This window comes from Nicotiana tomentosiformis, chromosome 6, assembly GCF_000390325.3.
Source record: "Nicotiana tomentosiformis chromosome 6, ASM39032v3, whole genome shotgun sequence".
Lineage (NCBI taxonomy): Eukaryota > Viridiplantae > Streptophyta > Magnoliopsida > Solanales > Solanaceae > Nicotiana > Nicotiana tomentosiformis.
In genome coordinates, this window is record NC_090817.1 from 143,525,271 (window position 1) to 143,543,531 (window position 18,261).

Consider the following 18,261-nt stretch of genomic DNA (forward strand, 5'->3'; position numbering starts at 1 on the left):
CATTTCGTCGTTACGTAACGACGGATTTAACGATACGATACAATAAAATTTAAGTAATAATCAAAACAAACATCATATTTAAAGTAACAATACGATACAATACAATAGGTAACAACCATCCAAACAAGATGTAACGGGAAAGAAAGATGTTTTTAGAAAGAGAAATTCTATCCTTGCACGTTTCAAACATTATACCAATTTGGTAATTGACTTTGTTGGTAACTCAAAATGGGCACACCTATTACAGAGCAAATGTTCAAGCAATTATTTGGTAAATGAACATGTTGCCTACATCTACAAATGTGGACTTAAGATTTTAAGTTGAAAGATGGGAGTATTATTATTATTATTATTATTATTATTATTATTATTATTATTATTATTATTATTATTATTATTATTATTTTGTAACAAGAGGTGCGACTTTGTATAATTATATTTTTTAGAAAAAAGTTTCAGCTTCGCATTAGTCCTACAAAATCAAACACACAAATGTTTTTGAAAGATAGATAAACATATAAAATAACTATTCAACATATGCTTCAAAGCGATCAAAACACGAGTGTTCTTTTCACCAGGACAAACAACATATATATGATCAGATCTTTAGGTTGACACAAAGTTTAAATACAACAATTGAAATAAATAGTCCGTATTGGTATCGGATCTGTTTTCATATTCCAATGTTTTTACAGTATAAATCAACAACAAAAAAAAAAAAAAAACTGGTTGTCTACGGGGGCGGAGTTAGATCTTCGGCTACGGGTTAAGCTGAACTCAGTAATTTTAGTCCAAACCCAATATTTATCTTAAAAAATCTATTGAATATGTATCAACTATTAATTTAGAACCTATTAAATCAAATAAACAATAATCTCGATTCCATAAGTTTTAAATTCTAGTTCCGCTTTTGGTAGTGTGATAGTGTTTGTACAGTGCTAGTAAAGTCTCAAATGATGTACATCAGACATACATGTGAATAACTTCTTGTACATTTATTTAGTTCTTAAAAAGACGTTTTGTTTCATGGTCATAATCATGTGCCAAACTCTGATAATGGTTTCATACAAGGAGAAAAGCTTAGAGCCTCCGCAAATTGGACACGAGATTAAAGTGAAATATGACAAGCCAAAAAGAAGTGAAGTCTTTATCAAGAAAAGAACGTTTAGACTTTAGACAGATAGAGGTGAATAGACACTGACGCAAATTTGATGTCTTTTTGTAGGACACAAAGTTGGGACTTAAAAACAAATTACAACTGAATGACCAAATGGTTGGTCTCCTCAACACCCATTTTGCATCCTTTCTAGTTACGATGAAATTTTATGTTACATTAAGTGCATCAGAGGAGAAAAAGAACCCTATATTTTTCACTCTTTGTGAAGTACATTTAGCTAGCGTTTGGCCATAAATTCTCAAATTTATTCTGAAAAATCTGATTTGGATGAAGTTTGGTTTGAAGATGAAAATGTGTTTGGACATCTGTTTTGGGTGAAGTTTGGTTTGGAAAAACATGAAACATGACTTATACCCACAAGTTCTAAAAACTATCACAAATACCCAACAGTACCATTATCAATAACATTCATTATATTATCACAAACCATAATCCTGAACATAAATAAATTTGATATAAAATTATCATTTTTATAATGAACTACATGATACACTATCAGATGACCGAGAAGACGAAGCAACATCGTTATAAAATAATAAATGGTGGGTTCTTTTATAAAATACAAAAGTTTGGGGCAATTTTTAAAAAATATAATAGTGATATTTTGGCCTGGTTTGTGATTTGGCCAAAATGTAGGCAAAATCTATGGCAAAACATGTGTTTTTCAAATAAAACCCAAGTTTATTTTGGCAAAATATATGGCCAAACGGATCCTTAGACTCAACCAATCTTGAAAGTGAGCAGAGGCGGAGTCCGGATCTGAAATTACTGGGTTCGGAATTTTAGCCCTTTTAAATTACTGGGTTCTAAATTAATGATTTGAACATATTAAATATATTTTTTTTTAGATAAATATAGAGTTTGAACCAAATTTACTGAGTTCGGCAGAACCCGCACCTCAGTCTCCAGCTCCGCCCCTGCCCCTGAAAGTGAGTGAGCGGCTAAACTCAGTTTTAGGACCCCTTAACATAAAAAAGCCGCGGAGTCCATAAAGCTCCTTTAAAGATAGGGGACTTCCTGTTATAGTAACAAAAAAATGCGCAAGTAAAGGTCGACGGCGTGTATTTTATTGAATATTGATCTAGAATCAACAAATTATATAGAAAAATATACTTGAACCTAAAAATCGTTAAAATGTTGGATGAGAAGAGATAGCAGCAAATGCTGTCTAATCGACCACATTTCATACACATACATAATATGTATATTATTATAGTGTTACTCAGAGGCGGATGTAGCGTATTAGCTACGGGTTTAACTGAATCCATAACTTTCGACGCGGAATAAAAATTTGTATGTAAAAATTCATTAAAATTGCAAAAATAGTAGATATGAACTCATAACTTTAAAAATATAATGAGTTCAATGTTAAAAATCTTAAAATTAAACCCACATAATTTAAATCCCGGATCCGCCTATGGTGTTACTTCACACTCATTAATTTTAAATTTTGGATCCTGTTGTTGTTGTTGTTCGTACAAGTTTGATACGTAAATGTAAAAAGACATTCTCAAATTTAGAATATGGCAAGCCTAAGAGGGGGGGGGGGGGGGAATGGTGTGGGGTGTGGACGATCAAAATTCAAAGTTAGGATTACTTGATTTACCAACCAGATAATAAAGAGCAATAATGGTGTGCAACTAGTAAGATAGGGTAGTTGGAACTTGGATGTGATATTTGATCAGTTGATTTCTGTGTCATTCCATCTTTTCCAAAGTTAAAGTGGTTGTTAGCATTCACTCATGGTCGTGTTTCCTCGTTTGATGTAGGACAAGTTATATTACATACAAGTTTGGCAAACAGGAATTTGTATCAAAGCTGATATTTTGGACATCTTGAATTCGACTAATACAAAGGCAAAAGAATTATTATTAGTCCAAGGCCAAAAGCCACACTTACTTCTAGCACTAATTTGATCTTTGCGTAGTTGGCAAAAAGCATCTGAAGGCCTAGCAGTATTTGTAACACATGAAATGCACTAAAAAAAGTTTGAAAGTCTGAAGATTTATGAGTGACTTTCAGTATTTGCAACTAAAATTACTGTAGATATGAGAATCATACCTACCTGATGTCCAAACTGGCTATAAAAAAGATGCTGGAAAACACAATTTCTATAATTTTTTGTTAAAAATGTGGCAAAAGATTTTCAGAAGAAACTGAAACAACTAATCAACGCCAACAATAACAGATGAAGTCCAGGCATCAACGTCAACTCATGGTAAGATTAAAGAATACTGCATATAGAAAAATATCCTCACAAACCAAGTTGATTAACGGGTAAAAAGGAAAAACATATAAATTAGTCTCAAAAATCTAAGAGCATCAATTAAGCAGCTCCACCAGCTCCAGTCTTGCCCTTCTTCTTCTGTAATTTCTTAATATAGAACTCAAGTTCTTTGCCTTCCAAGATATACCTGTCAATAGCAATAAAATATCATAGTTTGAGTGGAACAGATGCAAAAACATTCTCATGAAGCAGGGTTGTTAAGGCGGAACTTACCCATCAGCTCTGCCACACTGACCGGGCCGAGATGAGATGCAAGCCAAGAGTCTACCAGCACCAAATTGTTCTTCAAGGTGAGCGTCAAGTTTGCGATCCTTCTGGCGCTTCTCAAGTTTCCGGGCTACATGGTTGCTCTTCTTAGTTTCCTCTGCAGCAGCAGCAGCACCCTCTCCCTCCTGCCGTGTGTCAACCAAAAATAAATTAGCAATATATATGGGAAAGAAGGAAAGTGTTACTACTTGGTCATCAATTTGGACATTCAGATTCTCAACATAAGTGCGAGGATACATTTATAAAAGTTGAATAAATTAGTTGCTGGAGTTGAATAGTTGTAGGTAAAGTGAGTTAGCAGGTAGTTGGTAAATTAGGAAAAATGGCTTCATTTAGACAACTCATGTTCTTAGTGGGTCTGTCTACGCAAAAGAGGGTGGTTATCCCTTTTGCTATTTAACATTTCAGGTATAAGTGGGACTATTTCGGACTATTTCCACCAAGGATACAGCAGAATGCAACAGAGCAGGAATCAAGCTATTAGATTACTGCATCATTCGAGGTCAAGAAGACCTATTTTTTCCCCTCACTTATACATTGCCTATCTCTTCTTTCTCAATCTTGGGCAAGTTATTTCTGATCATAACAGGAAATCATGTCCAAACAACAAACAATGTCAAAAGTCAAAACACAATTACAGATCATGGTCACCACTCACCAGTAATAATTCGCATGGCATGATGAACTACGATTGGATAGTAAAATGAAAGAGCTTTGGAGGCCAGATAGCAAGGAATCAACAGCTACTAGACAAATGATGATATTCAAGTATGGAAATAAGATAGCAAAGGTTGGGTACCTCGGCAGTTTCTTTCTTAGCAGCCCCCTTCTTCTTCCTACCAATGTCAACACCGTAGTGCTGGAGGTACCACTGTTTAAAAGGTGCTGCATCAACCTGAACGATTGCACTCTTGACTAGAGTCTGCGTGCGAACAAGTTCATTGTTCGAGGCATTGTAGACCACATCAAGGATACGAGTCTTACGGGTGGTTGCCTCACTACCCCATGAATAGTTTCCTGTATCCAATCTCAGTGCCCTCCATTTCACATTGCCACCACGAACACGAATTCGTCTAACTGTCTTGTTACCTGAGATCTTAGTATTAGCAGGTTGACGGCCAAGCTCGTACCTTTAACAATAAGAAAAGCAGATTCTCACAAAATTAGCAGTCTGCCCAAATTGTTGAGTCTTTCCTCTACAACATCATACTGCAAAACCATAGTTTATCAGATTCTTTTTTTTCCGCATCAGCTATGCTAACGATATATTTTCATAGCAGTCATTTTGTTATAACTATTTTATGTCCTTTATTTTGCTTCACCATAGATATCAGTTATCACGCTTCTTTGTTTTATTATATCAAATCAACCAAAAGACCATTGAAGCAATTTCTTTTACTGCACTAATTAATTTTGACAAGGATTTACAAATCAATTTTGTTCTGTTATCTTACTTTATCTAATAATTGTTCCTATGGTCGACCCCAACTAAATTTGGATGACACATGGTTGTTTGATTGATATGGATCTCCCAAAAGATAGTTCTTGAGAAGTAAATAAACAGAACTACTATTGCTATGCAGTAGACACATAAATCATGAGCAGCAAAGCATATTATTCCTTACCCTGGTAAAATTACCAATAAAATCACTAATTCCATGAGGAGAGTGCAAGTGTTAGAAACAGCAACTACTACTATAATTACTTACTACTTCTACCTTAGAAACAACAAATACGAATAGCAAGGAATATGACTCGTTGCCGGAAATGAAGTCATTTTCTGTTGTTGGTATATTTTCCCACCAAAATGGAAATATGACTTACTTATGCATGGAAGTCTTTCTCTTTACTACTATCCAAACATTTACTCTCTTCCTGTCTACCATTTGATCCAACTAACACTCAAACATCATTATCAATCTTTATAACTCAAAAAATCCATCAAAACACTATCCTATTTTGCTGACATTAATATCAATATCTAACGAATACTCTTCTGAGTAATATTTTCCACTCACCAACCTCACACGGGAGAAAACCACTTATTTCACTGAAATAACTATTACCTTCATGCCAAACACATCCTAAACAGATAGACCTACATTAATAGGACTAGTTTACGCGTTGTGTTTATATAACAGTACGGTTAAATGCAGCTTTTTTGCTAAATATACGAACTTAGAACCGAAAATGAAAAATCCGTGTAACATAGATAGAGACAGATATTTAGGAAAAAGAAAAAGGCAGCAGAACTAACTTTCGCTTCTTCCTCCAAGCTTTCTTCTTGCCACCAGTGGCACGTCTTTTGTGCATAGAATCTCGTGATATACCTTCAAATCCATAAACAAATAACGTAAAATTAATAAAATCGTCTTCTTTTTAAAGCAAATTGTACATGAAATTACAGTAGAGAAGGAAGGAGCAGGTTCAGATTCATACCCATGGTTGCTGAGAGCTAAGCAGCTAAGATACACACCCTCACAACTCTCTTCTACTTCGAACGAGCGCACTAAAACCCTAACCTTTTGAATGGACAAGTGTAGGCCATAATATTTGGGCTGGGCTGGGCTGAACTTCTATCATTCTTGGGCTTTTCAATATTGCTCATGTATCTTGCATCTCTATACCAGACAAAAGTTTGTTAACCATATCATGGATCAGTCATGTAGGCCCAATAGGGGATAGGCCCAGTTATATATTCTCCTTTATAAATTCGGTAGCTTTGTAGCTGTAAGAAAAAGATGTATAAGTGAGTCCAAATGTACAATACCCGGGTCCAACAATAAGAAATGGGACACTCTATAATGTAAAGGAACTCAATTCATTTTTAGCTCTTAGCTTTTCATGAAATAAAAAAACAGATTGTTTCTCTCTCTCTCAAGCTAGGTTTTGTTCATTTCATTTCACAAATAGATTCGGACATACGAATCTAACATGGTATCAGAGCAATGGAATAGATCCATCTCGTCACCAGCTATCGTCCGATTGTACCCTTCGCCGAAGTTTTTAAAGTTTTATGTTCCAAGGTTTCTTCTCAGATGGTGAAATTTTTGGGGATTTTTCGTGTTTTCTCTCCTTCAACACTCAGAGGTCCTTTCTCTTTCACTATTTGACAAAAAAATCTGGTAAAAATTCTTCATTTTTCATTTGTATGCTCAAATTTGATAAAAGTTTGGTCTTCTTCCCCAAATTACTAGGGGTTTGTGGTAATTTGTTGTACTAGTTATAGTTCATTGTCGTATTTGTGAATTCTCGTTTGCTTCAACATGAGTACCACTAGTTCTACGTACTCCGGGGGCTTCGTCGAATTTACAGTAGATCCCTCCCACCCTTTCTATGTTCACCCGTCTGACAGTCCTGGTAGTCAATTAGTGACCATTCCTTTCAATGGTACTGGTTTCGTTCATTGGTGCAATAGTATGCTGACCTCTCTCTCCGCTAAGAATAAATTGGGATTAATCAAGGGTAAAATAGCCCAACCACATACTGATTCTCCTTATTATCCTTTCTGGTAGCGTTGCAATGATATGGTAAAGGCCCTGATTATCAACTCCTTAACCAGAGAACTTGCAATCAGTGTTATGTGTTTTCCTACTGCCAAAGAGGTTTGGCAGGACATTAATGATAGATATGGTCAATCGAATGGGTCCAGATATATACAAATTCAAAGAGAAATTAGTGCATCTTCTCAGGGTGCTTCTGACATAGCTAGTTATTTCACCAAAATGAGAAGCTTATGGGATGAACTCACATATGCCTATGTTGGACCAACCCGTTCTTGTGGTGCACTTCCAAAATTCATAGAACACCAACACATGTTTCAGTTTATCAGTGGGTTGAATGATTCATACTCTACTGTCAAGAGTAGTATTTTACTGATGAGCCCCCTTCCCTCCATTAGTAAGGCATACTCCCTCCTACAACAAGATGAAAGTCAGAAGGAAGTAAAATCTACACCTCCTGAGTTCTGTGGTGATTCTGCAGCATCTTTCTCTGTTTCTTCCAGCATCCCTCAACCCCCTAATAAATTCTACAACCAGAAGGTCAGTTTTGACTCTAAATGGCAATCTTCTTCTGTCTCTTGCAAGTACTGCAAGAAGCATGGGCATACTGTGGACAAGTATTATAGGCTACATGGTTTTCCAGCTGAATTTAAGTTTACTAAGAATAAAAGAGTTGTTGCATGTGCCCAAGTTGAGGAACCTAATGCTGGCATACTTGCTAGTCCTACAAATTCTTCTGATTCTGCAGCTTTTGGCCTTAGCAAGGAGCAATACCAACACCTTGTGATACTTCTTCAACAAGCACAAGTTTCACCCAACTGTATTCAATCTTCCTCTTCTGCAGAACAATTTGGTTTTGCCAATTTTGCATGTGTGTGCCATCTTTCTGAAGTACAATATGTTATTCATTGTTTGTTTGCTCAGTTAGTAGAAGTCCTTGGATTGTCGATTCAGGTGCCACTAATCATATGACCCCACACAAATATTTTTTACCCAATATTCAACCTCTAACCTCTCCCTATTTGATAACATTACCAAATTAGTATAAAGTGAAAGTAATTTCTACTGGGTCTTTACATCTTAGACAAGATATAATTTTACATAATGTACTTTTAGTTTCATCTTTTTAATTCAGTCTTATTTCTATTCATCAACTTCTTTCTCAGTGAAAATGCATTGCTATATTTACCAGTTTCTGTTGCTTCTTACATGGCCCTTCTCTGAAGAGGCCACTGGAAATTGGTAAGGCAGCACGCGGACTCTACTTTCTTCTTCCCAACATGCCTACACATTCAACTTTTGTTTCTAGCTGTTCCATTTGTCCCTGTAGTTCCACCTGTTTCTACTATTTCTTCTAGTATTGTATGTAGTTATGATTCTCCCACATCCCCTAGTCCCTCTTGTAATCCATCTTATGTTGTTAATAAAATGGATTGGTTTTGGCATCAAAGACTTGGTCACGTGCCTTATCACAAAATGAAATCTATCCCTTGGTTATCTCATTTGATTTCTCATAAACAATCTTTCATTTGCTCAATTTGTCCTATGGCCAGACAACAAAGGTTGTCCTTCCCTAAAAGTCACATTCATTTAACTACCCCATTTCAATTGATTCATATAGATATATGGGGCCCTTACCATACTATAACATATCATGGTTTTAGATATTTTATCACTCTAGTGGATGACTTCACTAGGGTTACATGGACAAATTTGCTTTCTTGCAAAAGCAATGCCCTGACTATTATAAAGGCATTTACCTCCATGGTCAAAGTCCACTTTAATTCCTCTGTCCAAACTTTCAGCTATGATAATGCTTTTGAACTAGGGGGCAGTTCTGAAGCTTCAGTTTTCTTCACTGAAAATGGGATATTACATCAAACTACTATTCCACACACACCACAACAAAATGGAGTGGTAGAGCGAAAACATAAACACCTCCTAGAAATATCCAGGGCCTTACTTTTTCAATCCAAGCTTCCAACAAAATATTGGGGTGATTGTGTTTTGATAACCACATATATAATTAACAGATTGCCTTCCTTTATTCTAAATAACTCCTTACCCTATGAAAAATTGCATGGTGTATCTCCCACATATGACCATATGAAATCTTTTGGATGCCTTTGATTTGCCACCACTCCCAAAACTAGGAGAGACAAATTTCAGTCCAGAGCTAATGCTTATGTTTTCTTAGGTTATTCTTGTGGTAAGAAAGGATATAGGCTTCTAAACCTCTCCAATCATTCTATTTTCTTTTCTAGAGATGATGTGCTTCATGAACATATTTTTCCCTATTTCTCTTCCTTTTCTCCATCTACTTTTCCTTATTCCCCCATTGATCATGTCACTCCTTCTCCACCTGTTCTTTTCCCTTCTACTTCAACATCAACTTATTCTCTTTTTCTCTCTCTACGCTCTGCTCCTGCTCCTATGTCTCCTTTCTCACCCTCTGCTCATCCTTGCCCTTCTCCTTCTACACCTTCACCTCCATGTCTTTCTTATCCTGTTTTCAGTACGTCTGCACCACCTATTAGAAAGTCTACTAGAGTGTCTCACCAGCCTACTTATTTGAAAGATTATATCTGCTCTTCTGCCTCTTTTCCTTCTGTTTCTGACAACTCCAAGGTTTCAACTGCTACGCTACACTTGCACGAACCTCAGTTTTACCAACAGGCTGCCTCACACCCTGCTTGGCAAGAAGCTATGCTTAAAGAATTTCATGCTCTTGAAGCAAACAACACTTGGGATATCGTTCCATTTCCCCCTCATAAAAAACATATTCCTTGCAAATGGGTTTACAAGATTAAACAAAAGTCTGATGGTTCCATTGAGAGATATAAAGCTAGATTAGTTATTAGAGGGGATACACAAAAGAAGGGATTGATTACACTACTATTAAATGCCTTCTTTCCTTGGCTGCCAAGAAGAATTGGATTGTCTACCAACTTGATGTGAATAATGCATTCCTTCATGGTGATCTCCATGAATAGGTCTACATGAAAATTCCCCTTGGCCTTCAGGTTTCTTCTCCTTCTTCTTCCTCTTCCCCATTGGTATATTAACTCAAGAAATCATTATATGATCTCAAACAGGCTTTTAGACAATGGTTTTCAAAATTGTCTGGAGCTTTGTTATCTCGGGACTACTCTTCAAGTAAGAATGACAATTCCTCTTTCACCAAGTCCACTGGTGGATCTTTGACTGCCTTGGCAGTCTTTGTGGATGATATTTTATTGGATGGGGATAATATTTTTGAACTTGATGATTTGAAATCTTTTCTGGATGCTCGGTTCAAAATTAAAGACCTTGGCTCCATTCATTATTTCTTGGGTTTGGAGTTCAGTAAGATCCCACAGGGGTATTTGATGACTCAGACCAAGTTTGTCTCTGATTCGCTTGAAGAATTTCATTGTCAGCATTTCACACCTGTGGTTACCCCTATTGAGAGCTCAACCAAACTCACTGCCACATTGGTAGAGCATGTCTCTGACCCTAGTATTTACAGGAGACTCCTGGGAAAATTGAATTTTTTGCAGCACACCAGACCAGATATAGCATTTTTAGTCCAACACTTAAGCCAGTTTCTTCAGGCTCCACAGGTTCCTCATATGTTGGCTGTGTTGCATGTACTTAGATATTTGATGAACGACACTCGTTTGGGCATTCTCCTCTTCTCTTCCTCTGATGTCTCTCTTGGCTTTCTCTGATTCTGACTGGGCTGCATGTGCCCAGTCCATAAGGTCAATAACTGGTTATTATGTCACTTTTGGGAGCTCTCCTATCTCTTGGAAGAGTAAGAAGCATCCCACTATTTCATTGTCTTCTGCTGAGGCAGAATATAGAGCCTTGCTAAAGGTTGTCGCTGAGATTTCTTGGCTTGTTCGTTTATTTGTTGATCTTGGTTTGGTGATTTCTAGTCATGTTCAGGTACTTTGCGACAGCCAGGCAGCCCTTCATATTGCCAAGAACCCCGTCTTTCATGAGCACACAAAGCAAATTGATATTGATTGTCATTATGTGAGGGATTGTCTCCACTCTGGGCTGATTTCTCTTCAGCATGTTTCATCCTCTGCACAACTTGTTGACAATCTGACCAAATCCCTTCAGGGCCCTCTTCATCATTCTCTCCTTGGCAAGCTTGGAGTGTTCTCACTCTTCGGCTTGGGGGTGGGGTGTTAACCATATCATGGATCAGTCATGTAGGCCCAATAAGGGATATGCCCAGTTGTATATTCTCCTTTATAAATTCTGTAGCTTTGTAGCTGTAAGAAAAAGATGTATAAGTGAGTCCAAATGTACAATACCCGGGTCCAACAATAAGAAATGGGACATTCTAGAATGTAAAGGAACTCAATTCATTTTTAGCTCTTAGCTTTTCATGAAATAAAAAAACAGACCGCTTCTCTCTCTCTCAAGCTAGGTTTTGTTCATTTCATTTCACAAATAGATTCGGATACACGAATCTAACAAAGTTTCATATATATCCTTTTCTCCATTGGCCCTCTGTACTATCTACTGAATTTATGAAAAAATAATAATTAAAACTTGTATTTTAATACAAGTCATAGAGATTTATCAAGTTATAATTATCTCATAAAGAATAAATTAAAAAGTTTAAAGTTAAATTATTTCTAATAAAAATTACAATATTCTTTTTGAGACAAACTATAGAGAAAAGCATGATACTTAGACTAGGACAGAGGGAATATTTGAGTTATTTTGCTAAAGGCGTGGTCTCATTTGACCACTGAGAGCAAAGTTAGACAATTTCGTATAGTTCAATTGCAAATTTAAACATTTCTTCCTTTTACAATAATCAATAATGCATTTGAATAGAGACTGAAACTGCTGATAAGGATAACCAAAAAAAACAATTACTACTTCTTAACCCGTCGTTTGAAAGTGGAAAAGGAGTCACTTTTTAAGAGTAGTTGGCTTTTGATAAAATAGGAAATAAGGATGCAAACTAGTGTGATAATAAGGTTACATCTTATGATTATGCGTCAATCATGAATTCATTGTACTATCCTAGATAGAAATATTTCTATTTAGCAATTTGAGCTCCTAACTTGTTGAGTTGCCAATATAACAATATATTTTAAGAAGAAAAGGTGTTTTGTGACTTAAAATTGACGTGAAAGTACTCTTTGCTGAATGCAAGTCTCATTGCTGAGATCTAGATCCTAAGAGGTATCAAGTTTAAATCTTATACAAATTGTACGGGGTAACTCTTCTTACTAGTGTATAACTGTTCTAATATTAATGAAGATTATCATTCTCTAAGGACTCATTTGATAGATTCCATACGTAATTCTATGTAAAACTTTACATTGCTAATACATTGTATGGCTTGAGGTGCAGAATTCTACATTCTTAAACAGCAATGAGGGACAAGCGTTTTTACAGTTGGTCCGACTCTTCAGCCGACGCTTAAATATGCATGTTATCAGCTGTTGATCCAACCAGTTGCCAGCATCTTTGCTTGCGGTTCATGAGTCAACAGGTGAATGAACCGGTTTTTTACCTCCATCCAAATTAATTTCATTACTTCACTTAATTAAATGATTAACACAACAACAAATAACTTATGGAACACGAAAGATGCCCGATTCACCTAAAAAAACTATTACAGGAGGATCCACTTAATATCCGAAATAACCAATACAAAGTCCGAAATCTCAGTCAGCTTATTCAGCAAACACTTTTTCCTAATGTCCACTATAACGACTCGATTACACATATCAAAGCTCATCATCTCATGGAAACTATCGCTATGCCAGAAAATAATGATGATTCTTTTATGTGATGTCTCATGTCTAAGTCAAGTTATGCCTTGCTATCTATGCTCATCGGTTCTGGTTCCTTGGGAGCAGATTTCTGCACAACACAATGTCACGAGTCAATAATAGAACAAGAGGTAAAGCTGCACCAAGTCGAGGGGTTATATAGTCTGAAACTTACAGATGAATTTGCCGTTTCCAGCTTATTTAACTTGGCAAACATGTTTCCATAGAACTTCGCGTCCTTCTTATTGAATTCCTTGACTTTATCCTTCAGAGCTTTGTATTCAAGCTTCACATCCCTTCACATCATAAAAGAGTAACAAGCTTCAGCACCATGACTGACAGATATGATACATGCATGGGGCATAGTGTTACAGTAAACTTGGTTATATACCTGTTGTTAGGATCAATCTCGAGAGCTTTCTTAATGTCAAATTCAGCCAGATCCAGATCAGCCATGTTCATATATGCTTGAGCTCTGCGGTAAAGAGCTTTCACATTGGTGCTCTCCAGTTCCAACACCTGCAGCACTCACACACCATCAGTGAGAAAAACAAAGCATAGACTCTATACAAGAATAAGTTTTTAGGGAAGGGGAGGGGGATGATTTCTGCGTTTCAAGTTCTAATACCTTGGTACACAGTTTCTCAGCCTGCTTGTAGTCTTTCAATTTCAACTTGCAAGCAGCATTATTCAAGTTGCAACTGATTTTCAACGCTTTAGACTGTTTCTTCTCCTCCTCACTGAAGGAAGTATCATACTCGATGAATTTGGCAGCCTGCATTTATTAAATTGTACAGTTAGGCAAACCAGGCAGACATAGCTTCCCGCTGCTTGAGAGAATAAAGACCCAGTAATCTTGCTCCGAACTACTGTAAAAGCTAAATATCTACCTTCTCGTATCTCTTAGATGCTCTTGTGTATTTACCAGCCTTAAACAGTGCATTCCCTTCTTCTTTCTTCTTGCCAGCAGCCTCAATTTTCTCAGGAGTATTCATATCCCATGATTCCTTGTCCTACAGGCACCAATGAGAGAATATGATATACATATAGATCCAGACACATTGCCAAATAGCTAACAGTTGGAAAATAAAAAGAAAGAAAACATCACATACCTTGACAAAGGAAACAAGTTCAACCTCATAATGCACGGTTGAATTAGGAGGAATAACAGCTAAATCTTGCTTTGACTCAGAAGAACCAAAGGCATATTCGGGTGCAATTGTAAGCAGTGCCACTTCACCCTTCTTCATTGTCATTACAGCTCTATCTAGCCCATCTATAACTTGCTCTGTTCAGGGTAAATCAGAGCTCAATCAATACTAGTCAAAGAATAATAGAACAGTGAAAATCACAAAGCAATGATCTCCGGAGAGATAACAATGTATTGGAAGTCATACCTTCATCTGTCTTAAACTCAAAAAGTTCATCTTCATTTTCCCCATCATGGCCCTTCTTTATGAAGACTGTGCCATCTTGCAGCTTGCCGATCAGTTTTACTGCAATATGTAAACCGAAACAACTGTCATATCAGAGTATTCATGCATCTTACAAGCACAAACTATTAAGATTTTCCCGTGACTTACATTTAACTACAGCTCCTTCATTGGGTTTCTCATATCCTTCCCCTTCTTTCAAGATCTTCTTTACTACTTTCTTGTCATCAGTAACACTTGAAACAATTTTCCACGAGACCAACTCCAAGTTGATTTGTAGTGTGGCATTAGACGGGACTGCTCCTCCATCACTCGAGGCTGGTTTTCCTTTCTCTCCAAAGCCATCTGTAGCAAAAGAAATCAGACATGTTAATGAGATCCCTCTTATTGGAAAACGACTACAAAAGTCACTTATCAGCAAGCGTCGCTTACACTGTGGCTTCACTGTCAACTGGACCTTTTCACCTTTCTTCATAGTTTTCACAGCCTTAGCAAGAGCAGGGCAGAAATAACCTGTTCCATTAAGGATGTCAGAGCACAAACTGCATTATTTTACCTAATAAAACATTGCAGGGCATATGAAGTCAAAGATTACCATCTTGAACAGTGAACTCCACACCATCTGATTTTCCCACCACCGTGCCATTTTCGAGCAGAGCTTCGTACTTGACTAAATTATGAGGCAAAAGAAAATGCTTAATCCATGTTCCAAAAAGATATAAGCTTAGACCCCTCTGAATTGAAAATGATAAAACATACCTAGTACTTCGTCAAGATCCTTTGGGTTTTCCCATTTCTCTCCCTCTGCAAGGATCTTCTTGAAAATTCCACCGTCCTTACAAATGTCTTTTACGCTCACCCATGATAGCAATTCAACATCAAATTGCAGAGTGGCATTTGGTGGGATAGTTGGAGGAGAACCACTCTCTCCATAAGCCAGCTCCGGAGGAATAGTGAAAATAGCATTTTCACCTTTCTTCATGGTCTTTATACCTTGATCCCATCCTTTAATTACTTGTCCTATTATAAGTTGGAAAAAATCAGTATGTCAGCTTTAGCTTGAAGAAAAACCTTTCTCATCTAATGGAAAAGCTAATTACCTACACATCAGAGACTTGCTCATAATGAAGAATTCTGTATTTTCTTGGTGTTAATAGGATTTCATATACAATTCAATTTCAAACAAATCCACTATCGGTTTACATTCTTTAATAACCATCAGTCGTCTCAACCCTTAATATCTAGGATTGAGGATGATAATTGAGATCTAACTTGACATGCTAGAATCGTCCATTACAATCATCTTTTACAGAAACATGAAAACCAATCGCGGAGGAAGCTATAAAAGTGTTAATGAATCACCGTCACTGCATTTTCAGATTTTCATTTATCAAAATTTTACTGTCGTAAAGTTCAGACCTATTTAACAAGCTAAAAAGATCCTGCATTCCATTATAAAATTGAGGACAGGCTTTACAGGTTACCATATATGAACTCCGCTTCAATAAAACCCCTATGCACATTCTGCTCTGATCAAGCCTCTTTCACTTCAATGATAGAAAATGTCTTAGCGATTTGTCTTTTATAGCAATTTAGAGGCTCTGGAATAGAACAGGTCCCTTGAACTCATAATATCTCTAACAGTTCAACTGGCGCATTTTCTGGCTTCATAATACAGTAAATGCAACATAAACATGCCGCATCTTGCAAATAAAATTCATTTATTATATCAAATGACAATTACTCACCGACCATTAACCAGCAACTACAAAAAAAAAAAAAAAAAAAAAAAGAGTTAAGGAAACTTTCACTAACCTTGACCAAGAGTGAACTTGAACGGGTCCCCCCTATCGCGACTGGAATCGAACTTGGTTCCATCAAGCAGAGTACCAGTGTAATGAACTGACAGTTAATGCAAAAACCACGTGAGCTCAAACAACACAATAGCACGAACAAATTCAAACTTATGGCAAGGTAGATGATACAGTTGGAACTAATTCATCCAAATACCATAGCAATGAGCTAAAATTAATCCAAATATCCTTGTAAGTGCAGAAAAACACAATAAATTGAACTAATTCAGATTTATAGCAAGTTAGATCAAACAATTACAACTTAATTAATCCAAAATCCATAGCAATGAGCTCGGAATTAATCCGATGACTTGCGAGCGCAAATAAACATTAACATGAACAACTTCAGTGTTCTAGCATGGCAAATAATACAATTGCAACTAATAAATCCATTTTAATAAATTATGATTTAATACAAAGAGCATTGTGAGCACAAAAAACACATTAACATGAAAAGAATCAGGTCTTTTTGGAACTGCAGATCATACTAATGCAATAAATTAGCTTCGACTTCATTTTGAGGACAAATAACACATTAACTTGAAAAAAAATCTGATTTTTTGGCATTACAAAATACAACTGCAGTTAATTATTTACCTTCAACTTCATCGCCAGCCTCAGGAGTTTCCCATCCTTCACCTTCCTTAACAAGCTTCTTCTTCAAACCTTGATTTCCGATTTCCTTTTCCTCGCCGACTTTCATTATCGGGTCATCGGGGAGATCCATATCCTCGTCCATTCCTTCTGCCGGTGGAATATCAAAATCCTCTTCCATTCTTCCGTCAAATACAAAATGCAATTACAATAAATTGAGAGAAACAGAGAATCGAACTCAGTGAAGCAAATAATGGCGTTGTTGTGAAGGGAGAAGATGGGGAGGCTTAAATGGTGTAAAAAAAAGGGGGTTTAGGTTCTAGAGTGTTCTAAGGTTTTAGAATGAGCTTTAGCGTGAGTCGTGACGAAGGGTCAGGATGCTTCCAGATATCTTCAATTTTGTTAACTAATTATATATTTAGTTTAGACTTCAGATAATTGTGGGGACCACTGCTTGTACGATTCTAATTGATCTAACGGCTGCTCTTTAAAGTTAGAGACACGTGTGTAGCGAATGAGGTTGAGTTCGGGCGACTTAAAAAACGGGTCGGGGAAGAAATAAAATGGGCGAAATTAATAAATAACCAGATTTACGAGTGTTAATTGAAAAATAGCTACAGTTTCAAAATTAATCGAAATTTAGCCACTTTTCATATAAAAATAAATATGAACAAAAATATTGTTCAAAATACAAAAAATATTACAGCATAATATACTGGAATTCAGATTTTTTACATGTGAACTTCCAGCATAATATGCTGGAGTTCGAGCATAATATGCTAGAAGTTCATACACAGGTGCATCAATCTCCAATACATTATGCTGTAACTTTTCGTGTTGCAGCAAAATAGTGACTATTTTTCAATGATTTTACAAACGCTGGTTTCAATTACCAGTCCAAAAACTAATTAGTTCGTGCTATTTTTACAAATAAAATTCAATCGGTCCATTTGGAAATTTGTGTGGGGAAATAATTGTAATGTAAATTTTTAATTAATTCAATCATTAATTTGCCACATAAATTGATCATTACTAATTGGGAATATAGTGGTCAGTTTTGTAATAGCTTTATTTCAATTTTAGCTCCTATGTTGATTTTTAGCAAAGATATTTGACCTTCAATTAATTAAAATGTACCTTTTAAACTCATTACTAATAGAAGTTAATGACAACTGGCGAAATCAGTTTTATGCTTCATTACAACAAAATATTTTTTGTAATATGGTCACTTGCACAAAATTTTGCAAAATTACTTTATTTATGCAAATTATAACTGACCATAAAAGATCATCCCATTCGAAGTTTACATATGATTTGCTTTAAAGTTTCAAGTAAAATAAATTTGTGAATAAAATAAT

General features: G+C 36.2%; 2 protein-coding genes and 1 long non-coding RNA gene across 3 annotated transcripts; 1 reads left to right on the forward strand and 2 right to left on the reverse strand.

Moving 5' to 3' along the window:
- Positions 1-3,379: 3,379 nt before the first annotated feature.
- On the reverse strand, positions 3,380-6,289 carry LOC104097662 (small ribosomal subunit protein eS8-like). The gene is made up of 5 exons (XM_009604266.4): positions 6,171-6,289; positions 5,989-6,061; positions 4,531-4,861; positions 3,678-3,856; positions 3,380-3,591 (listed from the first exon to the last, which is right to left on the reverse strand). Exons 1-5 carry the CDS (start codon positions 6,172-6,174, stop codon positions 3,504-3,506), a joined length of 675 nt encoding a protein of 224 aa, XP_009602561.1. The 5' UTR covers positions 6,175-6,289; the 3' UTR covers positions 3,380-3,503.
- A 278-nt stretch (positions 6,290-6,567) lies between these two features.
- LOC138893432 (uncharacterized) lies at positions 6,568-11,652 on the forward strand. The gene is made up of 2 exons (XR_011408968.1): positions 6,568-6,856; positions 11,165-11,652. It is a non-coding gene; the product is annotated as an uncharacterized lncRNA (long non-coding RNA).
- Positions 11,653-12,822: 1,170 nt separating this feature from the next.
- Positions 12,823-17,290, reverse strand: LOC104097663 (peptidyl-prolyl cis-trans isomerase FKBP62). Its single transcript, XM_009604267.4, has 13 exons — positions 16,907-17,290; positions 16,272-16,358; positions 15,216-15,476; positions 15,052-15,126; positions 14,889-14,969; positions 14,607-14,801; positions 14,421-14,519; positions 14,136-14,311; positions 13,914-14,036; positions 13,652-13,798; positions 13,415-13,542; positions 13,199-13,319; positions 12,823-13,114 (listed from the first exon to the last, which is right to left on the reverse strand). The coding sequence occupies exons 1-13, from the start codon at positions 17,082-17,084 to the stop codon at positions 13,064-13,066; spliced, it is 1,722 nt and encodes a 573-aa protein (XP_009602562.1). The 5' UTR covers positions 17,085-17,290; the 3' UTR covers positions 12,823-13,063.
- Positions 17,291-18,261: the final 971 nt, after the last annotated feature.

Bases quoted from the DNA above. Each gene is read 5' to 3' on its own strand.
- LOC104097662 (XM_009604266.4), bottom strand. The intron at 4,862-5,988 runs GTTAGTTCTGCT...TTATTGTTAAAG, and splicing joins GCTTGGAGGAAGAAGCGAAA to GTACGAGCTTGGCCGTCAAC. The intron at 3,592-3,677 runs GTAAGTTCCGCC...TGCTATTGACAG, and splicing joins CAGTGTGGCAGAGCTGATGG to GTATATCTTGGAAGGCAAAG.
- LOC104097663 (XM_009604267.4), bottom strand. From the start codon at position 17,084: ATGGAAGAGGATTTTGATATTCCACCGGCAGAAGGAATGGACGAGGAT. The intron at 14,312-14,420 runs GTATGACTTCCA...TACCCTGAACAG, and splicing joins TGAGTTTAAGACAGATGAAG to AGCAAGTTATAGATGGGCTA. The intron at 13,320-13,414 runs GTATATAACCAA...TATGATGTGAAG, and splicing joins GAGATTGATCCTAACAACAG to GGATGTGAAGCTTGAATACA.